The sequence below is a fragment of the Rattus rattus genome, chromosome 6, assembly GCF_011064425.1.
Source record: "Rattus rattus isolate New Zealand chromosome 6, Rrattus_CSIRO_v1, whole genome shotgun sequence".
Taxonomy (NCBI): Eukaryota; Metazoa; Chordata; class Mammalia; order Rodentia; family Muridae; genus Rattus; species Rattus rattus.
Genome location: NC_046159.1, coordinates 104,711,079 through 104,728,827, shown reverse-complemented (window position 1 = coordinate 104,728,827; position 17,749 = coordinate 104,711,079). Strand labels below are relative to the sequence as shown.

General features: G+C 48.3%; 1 protein-coding gene across 1 annotated transcript; it reads left to right on the top strand.

The window, feature by feature from the left end:
* The first annotated feature begins 720 nt into the window (after positions 1-720).
* On the top strand, positions 721-16,111 carry Stra8 (stimulated by retinoic acid 8). Its single transcript, XM_032905225.1, has 8 exons — positions 721-912; positions 5,195-5,270; positions 5,707-5,791; positions 7,958-8,164; positions 8,962-9,247; positions 11,362-11,435; positions 13,559-13,670; positions 16,037-16,111. The coding sequence occupies exons 1-8, from the start codon at positions 721-723 to the stop codon at positions 16,109-16,111; spliced, it is 1,107 nt and encodes a 368-aa protein (XP_032761116.1).
* Positions 16,112-17,749: the final 1,638 nt, after the last annotated feature.

Here is a 17,749-nt window from a genome sequence, read left to right as displayed (position 1 = left end):
TCTGAGGTATAATATATGCACAGAAAAGTCCACAGGTCCACAGTGGGCATCTTGATACCATTTGTAACCACTCCCTATGGCAAAAGAAGGGCCATTTTTTGAAAATTTATTTATTTTATAACCACTCCCTATAGCAAAAGAAGGGCCATTTTTTTTGAAAATTTATTCATTTTATGTTTGTAAGCAAACTGTCACTCTCTTCAGACACACCAGAAGAGGGTAGCAGATCCCATTACAGATGGTTTGAGCCACCCTATAGTTGCTGGGATTTGAACTCAGGACCTCTAGAAGAGCAGTCAGTGCTCTTAACTACTGAGCCATCTCTCCAGCCCCTAAGAAGGGACATTCTTAAGGTTAGAAAGATCACACAGGGTGGAGCCCAAGCCTGTTCAGCTTTAAACAGACGAGGAAGGACAGGCTCTCAAGGTCCAGGTGCAACCTTGGCTGTAGAAGCGAATGTCTAGGGAGGTCCTATAATGTGCTGGAATCGTGCTGGGGTAAGCTCCAGTGCCCCTCAACGGAAAGTCCACCGTACATGCCTTGTAATTTTAGAAGCCAAGTTTCCATAGGAGATTTGGGGTCACCTGGGCTTTATCGTGGGTCTTGTTCCTTATAGTCACTGCCTTGTGAGCTGCGTCCTTCCTGTCTGCTCGCCCTGCCTTCCTCAATGTCACCCCTGTTACACAAGGCTAAAGGGGGTATATTATGTTGTAGATTATAATGGCCACCCCTGGAGAAGGCAACCAACCCAGAGATGATGGGGCACCCCAGCCAGTGCCACAGCTGCAGCAGCTTGAGCCTCGGGTGGCCCGCAGACGCCTGTCCCAGGCCCGCCATCGAGCCACCCTGGTAGGGCTCTTCAACAACCTAAGGAAGACAGTTTACTCCCAGTCTGATCTCACAGCCTCAAAGGTACAGGGCCTCGGGGATGTTGAAACATTTCTCCACATGGTGGGACTGTAGAGTGAGGTAAGGACTGGCCAAGAGCTGCCAGCCCTGCTGCTGCCCACAGGCAAACTGTCAAAGGCAGGCTTCTCTAACCAGCAGCCAAGCAGCCTGACCTGAGAAGGGAAATTATGGGTTGGAGGGAGACCATGTGGTTACTTGGTGGGCAACAGGCATTCCCAACAGACGCTCCAGGACCCTGTATATCTACACACACGCATGCACGCATGCACGCACGCACGCACACACATGCATACACACGCGTGCGCACACACACACACACACACACACACACACTGGCACTCATGTGCAGGTTCAGTGTATCTGTCCCTCCAGGCACACATTTATCTCTAACTACCCTTTTTTGATTTTTATTGATGCTGATGTTTGAGGCAGTCTCCATGTAGCCCAGGCTGGCCTAGAACTTTCCAGAGAATAGACCATCCTTGAAATCACACTCTCCTGCCTTTGCCTCTCCATAGTAATCCCACCGAATGAGAATAAAGACCTGAATTCTTTAGTCAGATTAAGCAAGCTTTATTGTCAATCAGTTAGGACTATGTACTCCAAAGTGGAGTTTGGAAATATAGCATCGGGCACAGGAAAGGGAGGGTAGGGTTTATATAGTCAAGGGTTGGGAGATTTCCAGAAGAATTTTGGCTACATAGGAACTTGGCAGACATTTTAAAATTATTTGGCAGAACGTCTTATCAGAGTATAATCATGGGGGGAGTCCAACTCCACCGGGCAGGGAACACGTCAGATTTCAGAAAGAGGGTTAAAGCACAGTCAAATTGAATTTTACAGGAAACAGAAGTGAACTTGTTTTGACCTTATAACAAAATGGCTTCCATTCTTAGGATGGAGTTGGGCTGGTCTGTCAGATGACAGGTGTATACCACCCAGCTCTTTTTCTTCTTGGTTATCTTTTTTAGCTGCTAATTAACAATACACTAATTAATTATTGTCCAGAGACTGGAGAAAGGCCTGGTAAGTGGGATGTTGGTAGGAGAAATCAGGTTGGTATCGGTGAGAACATTACAGGCAGCCTCATGTCTTAACAGAGGCTGGAGTGGGGAGGGGGAGGTAGAGAGGAGGGAGGAGGGGAGACACTTGCATTCTGGTAGAAGACAAGGCCAAAAAAGGTTCCCACTGCATCTCCCCGTCTACTCTTTTGTACCCCTGAACCCATTCCCAGCCGGTTGGCTCCTTCCCAGGATGACGCCTTCAGCAAGGCAACAACCATAACCTTTTAATTTTTCTGTTACTAGAATTCCCAGAGGAATTCCAGTTTTCGCTGGGGTAGGAGGACACCACAGAAGAGCTCCCGAGCAGGCCCAGGCCTCTGTGGAAATTTTAAAAGGCAGCTCCTGACCACTGGGTCTACGTGTACGGGTTTTCAGTGCAGGAATCCCCCACAGAACCCCCCTCCACCTGCCCTTGGAAAGTGGGGTGGGGGGGCTGGTGAGTGGTGAAGGAAAGGCATGTTTAGCAACTCAGGGTGAAAGAATGGGGTCTCTGTTAGGAAGCAGAACTCTCCCCAGGGCATAGCCATGTTCCCCATCCACTGAATAAAGAGGTACTTGCTTGTGCTTCTGAGGGGCATAAAACCTAAAGTCCCTGTCAGTGACCAATGGAGAAGTGTGTACACACTAGCAGGACAGCCAAACAGAAAGCAGGCACGCATGGCCTTGCTGTGGGGAGCGCAGCTAAATCTGGAGGAAAGCCATATGCACCCTCCCGCATGTCCGCCCTCTTCCCCAAATTTTGACTTCACGCTTTAGTAGGTGAGAGCGTGGCTCTTGGCTAGTCTCAGTAAATGGGAGGCCAGTTACTTCTAGCTTCCTTCAGTTGCCAGAGCAGGGAAACCAGGGAATACTCATGGCTTCCTCACAGGTCATGACTCACAGGAAAAGTCAAACATGGCCGTCCCCGTGGTGTTTCCCAGTATACTGTGCTATTCGTTGCCTGCATCTTTGTTCCCACCCTTCCCATTTTACAGCCACAGTGCTGGGGACCCAGCTGCCTGCTGTTTTCTCTCTTTCTTGGTTTTCGGAGGGACAGTCTGGGATTCTGCATGGGAAAAGTTGCTCTATGAGGCTGGTCAGTGGCAAGGTTTTCTTGGCTCTCCACGGCTGCCATAACACGACAGCAAGCATGGGTAGGCAGACCTAAGACAACAGCAGTTTATTGACAAGGTCAGGGTCCGGAGCCTCTGACCGCTTCAGAGGAGAACCTTTTATGTCTCTGCTAGCTTCTGGTATTTTCCACCCAGCCCTGCTGTCTGGAGGGGCAGCGCTCCAGCCACACATTCATGTCTCACTGCCCTCACATCCTCTTCTGCCTTGGGTCTGTTCTGTGTCTGTCCACATTTCTCCTTCTCATAAGGGCATCAATTCTATTGAATTGGGGGCCAGCCCAAGGGCTCTATTTTAATATGGTTACCTTACCCCAAAATAAATAAATAAATAAATAAATAAATAAATAAATAAATAAATAAATAAATACCTCACTGTCACAGATGCCACAGAGACCACAACATATCTTTTGCTTTTTGATGTTGTGGTTTTGGGGGGGTGGGTAATTCAATCAGAACAAAAATCCCAAGGAAGTGAGCCTACTACAAGCACTCGAAAGGGCAGGAGAAAACGCCCAGTAGGAAAAGGTGCTGGTCATCAAGCCTGATGACCTAAGTTCAATCCCCAGAGCCCACACGGTGGAAGTGACCCCTGATGGCTGTCCTATTGCCTCTACAGGGTCATTATACGGTAAAATACTATTTGAAAACATTATTCTAGGAGAAAATATCGATGTTAATGTCTCTGGCTTCCCCGATGCAGTAGGAACATAAGAAGGCACGTGGGGGAGGGTGTATCTTAGGTGGTAGGGTGCCTACCTGGCATGCCCCGAGTCCTGGGATCCATCTCCAGCACTGTAAAACCTGGGCTGGTACACACCTGCCATGGCAGCACTCTGCAAGCATCAGAGGCTCAAGGTCATTCTTGGATACACAGGGTGTTCGAGTTTACCCTGGGCAACTTGTGAGAGAGAGCGAGAGACCTGGCTTCAAAGAAAGAGAGGGAAAGAGTGCAGGGGAAGAGCTGAGAGGTCCTGCTGAGCCAAAGCGGGACATTGGCTCTGGGCCACAATGCCAGCCCCACAGATAACAGCTGCTATAACAAAACGCCCTACCCTGGGACATCCATAATCTGCAGCTCCCAGCTCTGGAGGCTAGACTGTCTAAGTTCGAGGTGCCAGCAGATTTTGTGTCTGGTGAGGGCTAGCATATCTGTTTCATGTAGCGTGCAGTCTAGCCATGCTCTCCCAGGGAAGAGTGAACAAGCTCCCTCGGGCCTCTTTTCTTAGGGTATTAGCCCCATGCATTCAGAGTCTGCTCTCAGGACAATTGCGTCCTCAAAGACCCCCACCTTTGAATGTCTTCAAATGAGGGTTCGGTAACAGGAAGAACACAAACATTCAGAGCAGAGTAGCCAGAGCGTCGTCTTGCCATCCTAAGAACAGCCGAGGTCCCTAGCCCCTGCATTCCGAGTGAAGGACAGTGAGGTATATAGGAAAAAGGGCAGGAAGGAAGGGAAAAATTCTGAATTCAAATCCACAGAGCATTTGCTATTTTTAGGTATGTTTAGACCATGTAAAAATTTTAATTATTTTCTTTTTTTTTGTTTAAAACAGGGTCTCATGCATCCTGGGTTGACTTTGAACTCAATATGCACCTGGCATTGGCCTCCTGACACCTTCTGCCTCTACCTACCGAGTTCTGGGATTATAGGCCTAGGCTAACACACCTAGCGACACAGGGTCTATGAATTCAGCAAGTAAACATTTTGAGTAAAAAATACTGGGTTGCACACGGTCACCACTTGAGCAGAAGTCTAGAGGGCCTTTGTGCAAGCCTGAGCTTGACATTCCGTCCACCGAGCCCCCTTGTCACAGTGTCCCACCTGCAAGCAGCCTATCTGTGACTCTGCAGCCACTGTGGTCGTTTTCTCAACACATCTCATTTCCAAACACCGTGGGATTCCAGTGAGCACCCATTTATAGAATGCAAACCTGTCTCCCTATCTCTGTGCACTGGGTCAAACTTCCTATCCATTCCACAGACCAGGACAAGGATGGGACTTGCATGGGGGGAGTATGGCCTCTGAGTGACAAGGGGTTTCCTGGGCCCGTAAGGAAAATCGTTTCAGCAGTGAAGGGCTGTGTTTTCAACGTCTGTCTGTGTCCTCAGTGGCAGGTACTGAATAAGGCGAAGTCTCATATTCAGGAACTGGAAGGAAGCTTGGATAATTTGCTGAAGCTCAAAGGCAAGAGACCCCTCCCTAGAGAAGGCTGCCTCAGACTTTCCATTGCAGGCAGAGATATGTGTTAAGAACCTATGGTGTGGTGTGTCAAGCACTGTGCTTGGGCCATAACTGGATCCCATCCCAGGAAATCTGCACCCTGGCAGCATGGGCAAGGGTCCCCAGACTGTGTGGGTTCGATGGTTTCCCTAATGGGACATGGCTAAAGGCATCTGACCTCAGCTTTAGGGACCAGAGAAGGAGTAGACTAGTACTTGACCTGACTCTCCCCTCATGCCTTTGAGGAGAAGCGGGAAATGGCTCTGCACTCTCTAAAGCTAGGCGGGTCTGGGTTTTCTGTGCCTCCCTCCTCCTCCCAGGGTCCCTGAACTAGACCAGCAGGAGAGATCCAAAGGTCTGACTTTTCTCATTATGACTCTTGCCCTCGTGTCCCTGATAGGATTCTTCAACCTGCAAGACGGAAATCCGAACACCTTAGAGGAAGTCAAGGAAGAATATGCCAGAATGTACTCTGATAATGACAGGTGAGACCTGGCAGGTACCGGAGCTGGGAGCCTTCAGAGCTGTGTGACAGCAGACTCCAGTGAGCAAGGCCATGAGGGTGCTCTCACTTAACAGCTGTCCCATTCCCTACAGCTTTATCCTTCCTTCATCCCGATAACATGGCTTGGATATTCTTCCTAAGTGACTCATGCGTATTACAGAATTCAGAAAAGCACCTCTCTGAAAATTCATGCTAGCTCTGATGGATATCCCCCCATCTGATTGTTTGCATTATTCAAACTACTTTAGAGAAGGAAGATCATGGAATTTACCCATGTCTTGGTGTGTGTGTGCGTGTGTGTGTGTGTATGTGTGTGTGTGTGTATGTGTGTGCTATATGTATACAGATATATGTATATATATGTATATGTATATTGCATATATATGTGTGTTATGTATGTATACACGTGTGTATGTGTATATATGTATATATATGCATATGCGTGTATATGTGTGTTATGTATGTATACAAATGTATACATATGTATATATGCATATGTGTGTTATGTATACATATGTGGGGTGTGTGTGTGTGTGTGTGTGTGTGTGTGTGTGTGTATAAGACAGATGTGGAAGACTATACAGACATCCTAGTCAAACTTGAACGGAGAGGCTGGTTTGGGAAATGTCCTTCTCCTATGTTTGCTCCACTGTCAGTCACTTTCCTCACCACTGTGACCCTGACACTGAGATGACCACACAAAGGAGGAAGAACTGGTTTTGCTCACAGTTGCATAGTTGCTTAGCCCCGTGAGCCTGAGCAGGTATCCTGGCAGCAGGAATGTGTGGAAGAGGAGGGCCATTCAGCTCGCAGAAGACAGGGAACAAAGAGAGGGATAAGAAGGGGTCGGGAACAAGATACCCCCAATGCCCCACCCCAGTGACCTACTTCCTCTAGCTAGGACTAACAACCTTATGTGTCCAGGATCTCCCGAAATAATATCACCAACAGACATGAAGCCCTCACACATGAGACTTCTGGGGGGAAGAGGGAGAGGAACTTCACGTGTAAACCATATGTGAAGTCAGGAATACATTTAACTTTCTCACTGCCAGTGCTTTGCATGCGTGGTGTGTAAGCGTGTTCTCTGCTCTGCATTGCTGTCAAGAGTTGACATAAGGCTGGCCCCTTTCTCATGCATGGAGCCTGCAGGTCCAAGACTACATTTTGCACTTGAGGGACAACTGTCAGGCCTTTGTTCTCTCCATTGGCCCCATGGCATGTCCACTCCAATGACATGATATAGGTCCAGGTTGGCCTCTAATGAGACCCAGAGTGCAAGCCACATCTCTCCCACCCCAGAGAGGGCCACAAACAATTCACCGTTTTAGCCCACTAAAACCTATGGCGTCATGGTGTTGTCTAGGGATTTTTGGTGTGGACACTTAGAACTTTCATTTTCTTCTCTGTACTTTTCCCCTCTGATTTCCAGAATTTTAATTTAGTTTTTAAGTTAAATGCCTTAAAATGTTGTTTTATTTTTATTTTATATGGATGGGTGTTTTGCCTATATGTATGTCTATGTACCATGTGCCCACAGTGTACTTGGAGACTGGATGTATAGATGCTTACAAACAGCTATGTAGGTGCTGAGAACTGAACTTAGGTCCTCTCGGAAGAGCAGCCAGTGCTCCTAAACACAGAGCCGTCTCTCCAGCCCTGCTTTCCAAACTTTTAAACAAGTATATATTATAGCCTGTGTGAAATATTATTAAATATATTATTAAATGCATTAAACATTACATTAATATGTAATATTAATTAAATTTAAAATATATTAAAAATTAACTATATTGTAGCCTAGTGGAAATTTCTGTTAGAAATCAAGTTACATCCTGTGAAGACATTAAAAAATGTCTCAAGAAGAAAGAAACCGCCTCCAGTCTCCCTCCATAAAGACTTTATCACTTTCTTGTGCACAGAGGAATCAAATGAGATAAACATATGTTTTTCTTCTATAGCCTGTGGATATGGTAAGATGACTGACTTTCAAATGATGGGCTAGCAGTCTTGTATTCATAAGGGCCACTTGGTTATTATCCACATATTTGGATTATATAGCTAGCAAAGTTGTATTATGCGTTTCGTGTGTGCACTCACTGGCGAGATTTGCCTAGCACTCTCTCGATTCCGTGTTCTCCCCCAGTGTGTTTCTAAACAGTTTTCTTCAGAACAGCCCCCCTGCATGGCTGCCCCCTGAGGCTGTTGGGCCGGATGCTGAAGAAGGAGGAAATGATGAAGAGAGAGAGGTAGAGGAATACCAGGAAGAGGAGGAAGAGGAGGAAGAGGAGAAAAAAGTCGATCTGTCCCACGCCTCTCCCACTCTGTTGCCGGACCTCATGGAATTTGAACGGTGTGAACAGCTGGGTGGGATGCTTTACTCACGCAGGGGGATTGATTCTATGGGCAAGGGGACAGACACTCTGGCTGGCCTGTATGGCAGCCTCCAAGCATGCATGGTTCAAACCCGGTTCCAAATCACCAAACTACAGGATTTCCATGTGGGAAGCACCCCAATGGAGACCAGCTAATGTAATGTTAAAGTTACATTTGTATAGCAAATACGGTTTTTACTTAGAAGGGGGGATTATTTAGGGGTCTCTGTGGTAAGAGCGCTGCTCTCAGTGATTTTTAGTACTCACCCCTCCTTCTATCACGAACACCCCTCAGAAATCTACTTTCGGAGGTTGAGTACCAGGCCACATCTTCTCTTATACAAAGATAGTTCCTGGCTTGCTCAAACTTCTAATGCCTCCTCCATGGACCTAAGACCCTCCAGCAGCCTTGTTGGCTTCCACATGGCATGGACTAGAGACAAGGAGGTTCACACCATGTGTAGCTGAGTCTTTCATGCCCGAAATTAAAGCAGGAATGTAGCGGACCTGCTATGTTTCAGTCTCAGAATATTCCCACAGTGAGGCGAGCTAAAGCAGCCATGCCTTGTACAAAAGCCGTGCCTTGTATTGAAGAAATGAGAGAGGCATACCTCTCACCACCATGGCTCTCAAGATGGCTGCTGCATTTGTGGGGCCAGGGGAAGGCAGAGACAAAGCTATGTTGTTGATAAACCAAGGAATGGTAACCATGACAGCTGTGGCCTGATCATAAGGACCTGGCTGAGGTCTGAGGGACAAACCATGTCTGTTCCAGGTACCTCAACTTTTACAAGCAGACCATGGACCTCCTGACCATGAACAGCATCATCTCTGCACAGGAAGTGACACTCCCCATTGTCTCTGCGGCCATCTCCCACCTGTGGCAGACTCTCTCTGAGGAGAAAAAGGCCAGGCTCCTGCAGGTGTGGGAGCAGCAGCACAGCACCTTCTCGGACCTCACCGAGGCCTGCCTAGAGCTGGCCGGTGCCGAGGGCAGCATGAAGGACAGCGGGGTGGACAGCCAAGGAGCCAGCTGCTCACTGGACTCCACCCCGGAAGAGGTGAGCAGACCCCATGGGGTGGTCCTTTGCCTTGACTTTCCCAATGCCCCTCAGCAGGTGACTCCTGAGAGGGCTTTGTATGTGTGAGGAGAATGAGTGGCCTGCCACTGTGTGGACTAATTATATGAGGTTAGCGAAGGGAGGGCCTCTCTATCACAAATCTATGGGAAGAGATACAGAGCTGAAGATGGGAACGCAGGCCCTTCTGTGGCCCCTTTCCAGATGCTCCTCAAAGTCTCAACAGGAATGTCAAGGGAGACACCAAAAGCAGTGTCCAGAAAACCAGCTGGACGGCCCACACCTCAAAGGCTTGTGTTCCAGGGGGGGAGATCGAGGAAGACTCTAGAGCAGATGTTTGCCCTCTGGGAGAGAACTACACTGGGTGTGGGTAAGAGCCCCTGCAGACCCACCGGGGGCAGAGAACCCCTCTTTTTTCTTCAGGGTGGCTGCCAGTGTGTGTGCCAGGGAGAAGGAAGCAGGTCCAGTCACACTTTAAAGAATAAAATAACTTATTTTTATTTTCTGTGCATTGATATTTTGCCTGCATGTAGGTCTGTGTGAGGGTGTCAGATTCCCAGGAACTGGAGTTACAGGCAGTTGCGAGCTGCATGTGGGTACTGGGACTTAAACGTGGGTCCTCCGGTAGAACAGCAAATGCCCCTAACCACGGGGCCATCTCTCCAGCCCCTCTTATACTAAATATGTATTAAGTCTTCTAATCTGAAATTCAGATTTACCTAGGTGCCCTGTATTTCTGCTAAGTCTCTCAGCCTGAAGTGTAAATCAATTTTGTTTGAATACTCAGTATTCTGTTGGGACACAAATTCAGGAGAAAGCAGGATCAAGGCTATCTAAACAACAAGTGTGTTCTATTATTAATCACTGTAATTCTTACAACACGAGGAAGGAAATGACTGTAGAGAAATAGGTCACTGTGTCAGCAACGAGCATCTCTGGCAGGAGAGCTACTGGGTGATTCTTAACTCACCCATGCCTGGTTCAGAACTCCCATGACATTCACAAAGTCCTTTTATGAAGCAGACAGCCGTTAATAATACTGTCAACGTAATTGAGTTTAACTCACTTATATATATACATACATGCATACATACATACATACGTACATACGTACACACATACATATCCTGTTGTAACAAAGGCACTGTTGGCATCTTGCCCTTTCTGTGCCACTGTAGAACCCCGAATCTGAGAAATCAACAACATGAAAATGTGTTCACTCACTGTTCAGGGAGCTGAGAAAGCCACACTTCCTGTGCTGACGTCTGGCTAGGTCCTTCTTGCTGTCTTCACATTAAAAGGGAGGGGAGAAGGAGGAGGGAGAATTTTTAATACCCTCTAAAAAGATTTTACCGTTTTATTCTTAACTATAAAAGTGCGTGTATACACCTGCAGGCGTGCGGGCGTGCATGCGGGTGTGCACGCGTGCACATGCGAACGAGTGCAGAGCCTACAGAGGCCAAAGCACATCAGGTCCCCTAGAGCTGGAGTTAGAGGCAGTTCAAGGAATTGAACTTGGGTCTTTTCCAAGAGTCCTGTGTGTTCTTAGCTGCTGAGCCGTCTCTCCAACCCCTGAAGCCCAAGTCAAAGATATTAAAGGGTTTTGGAATGGACAGACGTTTGACCGTGGCTGTTGTGACTTGTTTTATAAAAGAGAGTTTGAAAGAAGTTCTTTGCTGACCTTGCCAGTGAATGAACAGGCATTGGAAGCCAGCCCTCCTGCAGCCTCACCCTCCTGCAGCCTCACCCTCCTGCAGCCTCACCCTCCTGCAGCCTCACCCTGATGAGATGGGGTTGTGTGTTGTAGGCTTGAATATCTCCACCGGGAAAGATTCAGGTTTGCCTTTCCTGGATGTAAACTGAGGCTTGGCTTTTTTATGGGGCCAGGGGTAGCAGTCCCCAGCTCTTTCTCTTCCTCTCAGTCTCTCCCTGGGAAGATCACTGAACAGAGACCCTGAGTTTGGTGCTAGACTTCACGTGTGTGCTGGACAGGATGCTAAGAGAGAGCCCGTCTGCTGCTCCTGGCCCCGTAGCCCTGGACATGCAGCAGACTGCAGTGTTAGCGCTGACACAGGTAACATTGTCCTCTCTTTCAGATCCTTTTTGAAGATGCTTTTGATGTGGCGAGCTTCCTGGACAAGAGTGAGGCCCAGCGTCTGTCTAACATCAGGTAAGGAAGGTGACAGGAAAGTGTGTTCATATGTTCGTGGGCCTGAGGTTACATCTGGGTGAGTGTGTGGTGTACGTGTGTGCATATGTGACGTTGTGTGAGTGTGCGTATAGGTGTGAGACCATGTCAGGGCGAATGTGACTGTGTGTGAGAGTGGATGTGCGTAAGCGCCTCATGTCTGGTATGTTCTGCATCCCACAGATACACACGTAACCCCAGAGGAGGAAATTCATCCTCCCTGGCCCAGGGCTGGCACATACTCAGTTACATGCTCAGGGTTCTAAGAACATGTCTCTTACTTGCCTAGTTTCCCCAGTGTGCCTTGGTCCTGCTCATGCCTGATCTGGGCAGTCACAGACCTACTACTGGTCCATCCTGCATAACCCAGCTTAGAAACAACAGACGCTTATTGCTCAAGGTTCTGGAGATTGGACATTCAAGGTCAAGGCGGAGACAAAGCCTGGGAAAGACCAGTTCCCTGTAGCTATCACCTTCTCTGTAAACAGATCTCTGTCGGGCATCTTTATAAGAGTCCTGACACACACCTTTCTATGATTCCGGGGGTTAGCTACATCTTCCATCATTTAAACTTATAAGAATATAAATCGGGGGGGGGGGCAGGGAAACAGCGAGCTGTGGCCCACGAGTCAGGCAATAGCAGCCAGCCTGGCGGGCACACAGAACCAACATAGGAATAAGCTTTGAGCTGAAGGGATCTCTAAGCCGTACAAAGTGGGGCACTGACAGGAGCAGAAGAGGAAAGGATGGGCGGCTGCACCGCAGTGAGAAGATGTGGAACGGGATCTGGAGAGTCGTTTTAAAAGACTTACTTATTTTATGTGTGAATGCTCCCTCTGCATGTACACTTGCATGCCAGAAGAGGGCATCAGATCCCATTACAGATGGTTGTGAGCCACCATGTGGTTGTGGGGAATTGAACTCAGGACCTCTGGAAGAAGACTAAGATCTGAGCCACCTCTCCAGCCCTGGGATCTGGAAAGATTTATAAAGCAAGAAGCATCTTGCCTCCATCCGTACTGAGGGGACTTTCCCGGCGTGAGACAGTCCAGAACTGAGGCCCTGCAGCTGCGGTTTGCGAAGCTGTGGTCTTGGCTGACAATATGCCTGACGTGTAAGGTTTTTTGCCATGGGACAGAAGGACATTCAGGTCCCTATGATCAGAGTGAAGGGTCCTCTTGGTGGCAGCCTGGGCTCCAAAGAGTCCTGAAAGCCGTGATCTGGGTGGCTTCAAGCAGAACTTCAGGCTGCCTGAACACCCACCTTAGTTCCGCCACTCCACCCCCCAGATGCAGGTCTCACCATGCTTGGGGACTGCCAGGAGGCCATGCATTGTGAGCTCTTCCCACCGTTGTGTGGTGGATCCTATTGCAGCAAAAGGCTAGAACCCCACACTCCTATTTCTGCACTGGGTTTCGCTTGTAAGGACAAGGTCATTGTCAAGGAGTTGTCAGAGTGCATTTGTGAAACAGTGTTAGAAACTTCTCATTCCACCGAAAAGGCAAGAAGAAACCTATTAAAATATCTTTTCCGGCCTTCTGTAAAAAAGGATCCCTGTACTAACTGGAACCTCCTTCTGTGAAGAAGTGAGGGCAGGTCTGCCTTATGATACTCAGCCTCTGTACTGCAAGGTACTCACTGCCCGGGAATGCTTCTAAAGCCAGAGAGGAAGAAGCCCACCCACAAATAGAACTACCATTTGCTCTAAGCTGAGTACCACGAGAAGAACACTGAGTGGGGACTACTCCCCGGCTCAACCCACACTGTGTATGGACACCCTGAGCTACCTCAGGTGGCCCAAAGCCACAGTCCCCGCTGCAGAAGATGGAGAGTAAGAGGAGCTCCCCTCTCTTCACTCAGGACGTCACAGCTTAGACTACTACATCGAGACGCAAGAGACAGGCTTGCCATAGTCACTTTGCAGGCCTTCCAAATATGGCGTCTCAGTGAGGTGGTACACACTTCCCTGGAAACAGCTCTGGGCTACTTGACAATTCAACTGAGTGCTTAAAGTTTGCACACGGAGCCGGTGTTTAGGGCATGGGTGGTAGCAAGCCCGGGTGAACAATTTGATTCTAAAGGGTTTCTCTTTCTTCTACTGTCAGCGCTGTGTTTGCCAGCTGCAACTCAGAAAACCTAGAGGAGAAATTTCAGCTCTACATACAGATCATCGAGTTTTTCAAAGGCCTTGGCTGTGTCAACACTCCATTAAACCAGGTAAGATAGAGTGGGGACAGCAAAACCTCTTCCAACACCTTTAGTGGGGAGGGCACTCTGGCCCACCCTGACTCCATCCACCCCAGAGGGCTTTCAGGCTCTCTGGTTTGCTTCACGGTAATTCAGCTTCAGTCTAGTGCCTTCTGTACAATGGAGGACACCGGGAAAACAGAAGAAAGAGGCAGGGGGATTTCCTCCAGGACCGATCTGCACAGGAGCCCTTTGTAGCAAAGCCAGATTCCCAAGGGCTGGCTCCTAGCGGGCACTCATAAACATTGTGTGAGCTATTTGATCTCTGTGAGTCTTCAGTGGCATCTCTGGTCAGCCTTTGAAGGCTAACTTCTCTCTGAAAGCTCCCTCTGTAGCTGGTGGTGACGTAAGTCACAGGATCCTGGTTAGGGCTCCATTCCTGAACTTTCACGGGGTTGGGGGATGCTAGGATGACACCACCAGGGGACAGGCCCTTTCAGATTCTCCACCATGGTTTTTCTCCATTAGCCTAGCAAGCTACCGCTGTTTGTTTAAAATAGTACTAGAACAGTGGCAAACAATTTCAGCGAGGGCACCATTTCCACGGGCAGAGGTGTCCTTTGACTCCTTTCTTCCTGGTTCCTCATTTCTCCCTGCTGACACCACTTTCAGTTCCTCTCGGGGACAGCGTCTGTCTCTGCACAGTCTACTTTCCACTTCCCATGAATCCTGGAGTGCTCATCCTGTAGCACCTGCCCCATTCTTCCTGTTGGGTGTGATTACGTTAGTACATTTGCCAAGACTTTAACAACAGATTCACCGTACTGGCAGAGACCGAGGACAGAGGTTGAGAGTCTGCGTTAGGCAGAGTGCTTGAACTTCGCCCCTTCCAAGCATCATCCTGGGGTCTCGTTAGCCACCCAGGACTTGTATAAGTGACAGAGCAGGAAGCCCTGTGATTTGATAGGCTGGTGTGAAGAGGGGGCTTTCCTTGTCTTCCGTGTGGCACCCCCCCCCAGCTCTCTGCTGCCCCCTGTCGCATTCATGGGAGGGTTTGGATGAAGCTCTGTGGGCGTCCACACTGCATTCTCTGAACGCTGACTTAAAGCAGCAGCAATCCGGAAGTCTGAAACGAAGGGTCAGCAGGGCTGGGCTGCTTCTTTCTATGCCAGGCCTAACTGCTAATGGTGCGCAGCTTCTTCTCCAGAGCAGGTCGTGGGGTGTGGAAGGTTGCAAACCTCACGTCTGGGTATCACCCATGGGAGGTCCTACTCTCAGTAGATGGCTGGACCAGTATAAGGATCCTTAAAGAACAACCCCGATCTGCCAGCCTATCAAACAGCAGGGGTCATTTTCTGCTTGGCAGAGAGAAGGAAGGAGATCAAAAACCCTGGGATTATGTTTAGGGGAGAGACAATAGAGTCCTGAGGAGTTGCCTGGCATCTTTGAAAAGAGTGAGACAACTTTACTAAACACATTGCTTCTCCTCCTCCTCCTCTTCCTCCTCCTCCTCTTCTTCCTCTTCCCTCTTCCTCCTCCTCCTTCCTCTTCTTCTTCCTCCCTCTTCCTCTTCCTCCTCTTCTTCCTCTTCCTCCCCCCTCTTCCTCTTCCTCCTCCTTCCTCTTCCTCCTCTTCTTCCTCTTCCTCCTTCCTCCTCCTCCTCCTCCTCCTCTTCTTCCTCCTCCTTCCTCTTCCTCATCTTCTTCTTCCTCTTCCTCCTCCTCCTCCTCTTCTTCTTCCTCCTCCTCCTCCTTCTTCTTCCTCCTCCTCCTTCTTCTTCTTCCTCCTACTCCTTCCTCTTCTTCCTCCTCCTCCTCCTTCTTCCACATTTTTTTAATAGTAGGTAATGCATCTACATGTTATGAAGTTCAAAACTTCCCAAAAGATACTCAATAAAATATCACTCTCTCTCTCTTATTGGACTTACTGACTCTCCCTTAGTCTTTCCCAGGGACAATTACCAGAACCAGTTTCCTGCCCATCCACTCAAAGGCAGTCTGTGGATATTTATGTATAATGCACGTGCCTTGCCCATAACTCTCCTAATATCTGTACTACAGATATAGGACCATCACATTCCTTTCTTTAAAGCCAGGCATGTGATTGGCGGGTGCATCATGGTATGGGTCACCATATTCTGTAGATGGGTATTTAGGTAAAGCTTTCAGATTTCCCCTCTGTGGGTGCATGGAAGTTCCAAGCACGGGGCAGAAACCAGCTCTTGGCTACCCTTCCTGGAAGTCCTAGGACCTTGTATCGAACTAAATGGAGATAAGGGTGACCCCTACCTGGCAGGCAAAGCTGGAGAGTTGAGTGCACCTGGGATGCCAGGACCTTCTTATTTGCCTGGAGATGCGTTGGTCCTAAGGGTCAGCCTCTTGTTTACTGATTTGCAGGAACCAGATCCTCCCGTGGATGACGACGTGATGCTGTTGAAGTGCCTGGAGACTTTCGATGATGAAGATCTGTAATGCGGAGGGGAGCTGAAAAGAAAAAGATTAAATGGGGGAGGGGCGGGTCCAAGTTCAAAATGCCAATGGCTAGGGTTATACCCCATTGTCTTTCAAGACTCATTGAGAAAGGCTGTCTCCAAAAGCCTTTTTGAAGTTCTTAGTTTCTGTTACTATAAAGTGTTAAGAGCAATGATATTTTGGTGTCCTTGCAATGTTTTTTGGGGGGGCTGGTTGAATATAAGGTCTGCCGCAGGACACACATCCACTATGTTCCTGCTCAGGGGAGGAGGGTGAAATACCACGTGTAGCCAAGGCCTAGGCCATGAGCTTTCCAAGAAGACAACAGGCAGGATCTGCCCTGTGGGTGATGTAATAGCAAGTCCTTTCAGCATGTCCTGGACTCAGGACGTTGCTGTGGTAGCTTCTCCAGAGATCTGAAGCCCAGATAGATGCTCATCTTATATGCTGTGGGAGCCCAGGAACGGGCTCAGCTCAATCCTATACTGCAGGGCCACAGAAGAGAATCCAGTACGCCTGCTGCTTCTGCTTCAGACGGCTGACTGGGCACTGCAAAGACAGCCAGTGTTGTAAGCACCTCTGGGTGAGGTTCCTGGGCAGACTGTGTGGCTAGCCTTGGGCTTCCATACTAGATGCAAGAGAGAATTTTGTGTCAACCTGACTAGGCTATAGTACCCTATATTTGGTCATACATTCTTCTAGATGTTTCTATGAATGTATTTTTGTATGACATTAGAGTCACAGGGTTGGGGGTGTGGTACAATGACATTTGTACTGCCGTTTAAATCAGTCAACCTTGAGTGTAGCAGATCGTGCTCCATAACACATTCAATTAAACGTCTGGGACCCTCTAAGGGAAAAGGACCTCCACAGCATCTCTTCCTCACTGGGCAGCCCGAACAGTGAATGCTGGATTTGTACCTCTATGATAGCATGGACCAACTGGTTAAAGTAAATCTCTCTCCACCCGACTGTATACAGATATCTCCGTCTGATCAGTTCTGACTCTCTGGTGTGCTTGACTAATAGACAAGTTAAATTGAAGTCAAAGCATTCATAAGGGAGTTGAGGTGCTTACTGGTGATGTCTGACCACAGTGCCTCATGTGACATCGCTGTCATTTTGCTTCTGTGCACACTAGGTGTACACTGCACACATGCCATCACACCAGGCAACATCAACAAGCGCTGGCAAAAATTCTTCCTCTCAGGGTTGAGACCGTTAAGTTACGAATTGCACGAATTACTGTGCATATAAAAATTTTCTGCTTACAGAAATGTAATTGTTTAATTATAGAAATAAGTACTTTTCATATTTTCCTGTTGCTGTTCCCCAACCTATAAAGTACAGATTAGTATGTCTTTGGATTCTGTGGAATGGAATATTTGAATTTAAAAGGTGGCATTTGCCAGGCGTGGTGGCACACTCCTTCAGTCCCAGCACTGGGGAGGCGGAGGCAGGTGAGTCGAGATTTCAAGGCCAGCCTGGTTTAAATAGAGTTCTAGGACAGCCAGAGCCACAAAATAGAGAGATGCCGTCTCAAATAGACAAAAACAAAAATTGCTACTTGAGTTGCTGACTTTGGGTTTCATTAAAAATTCTCCCCCTCCCTTTGCCTGGCCGACATCAGCCCTATTC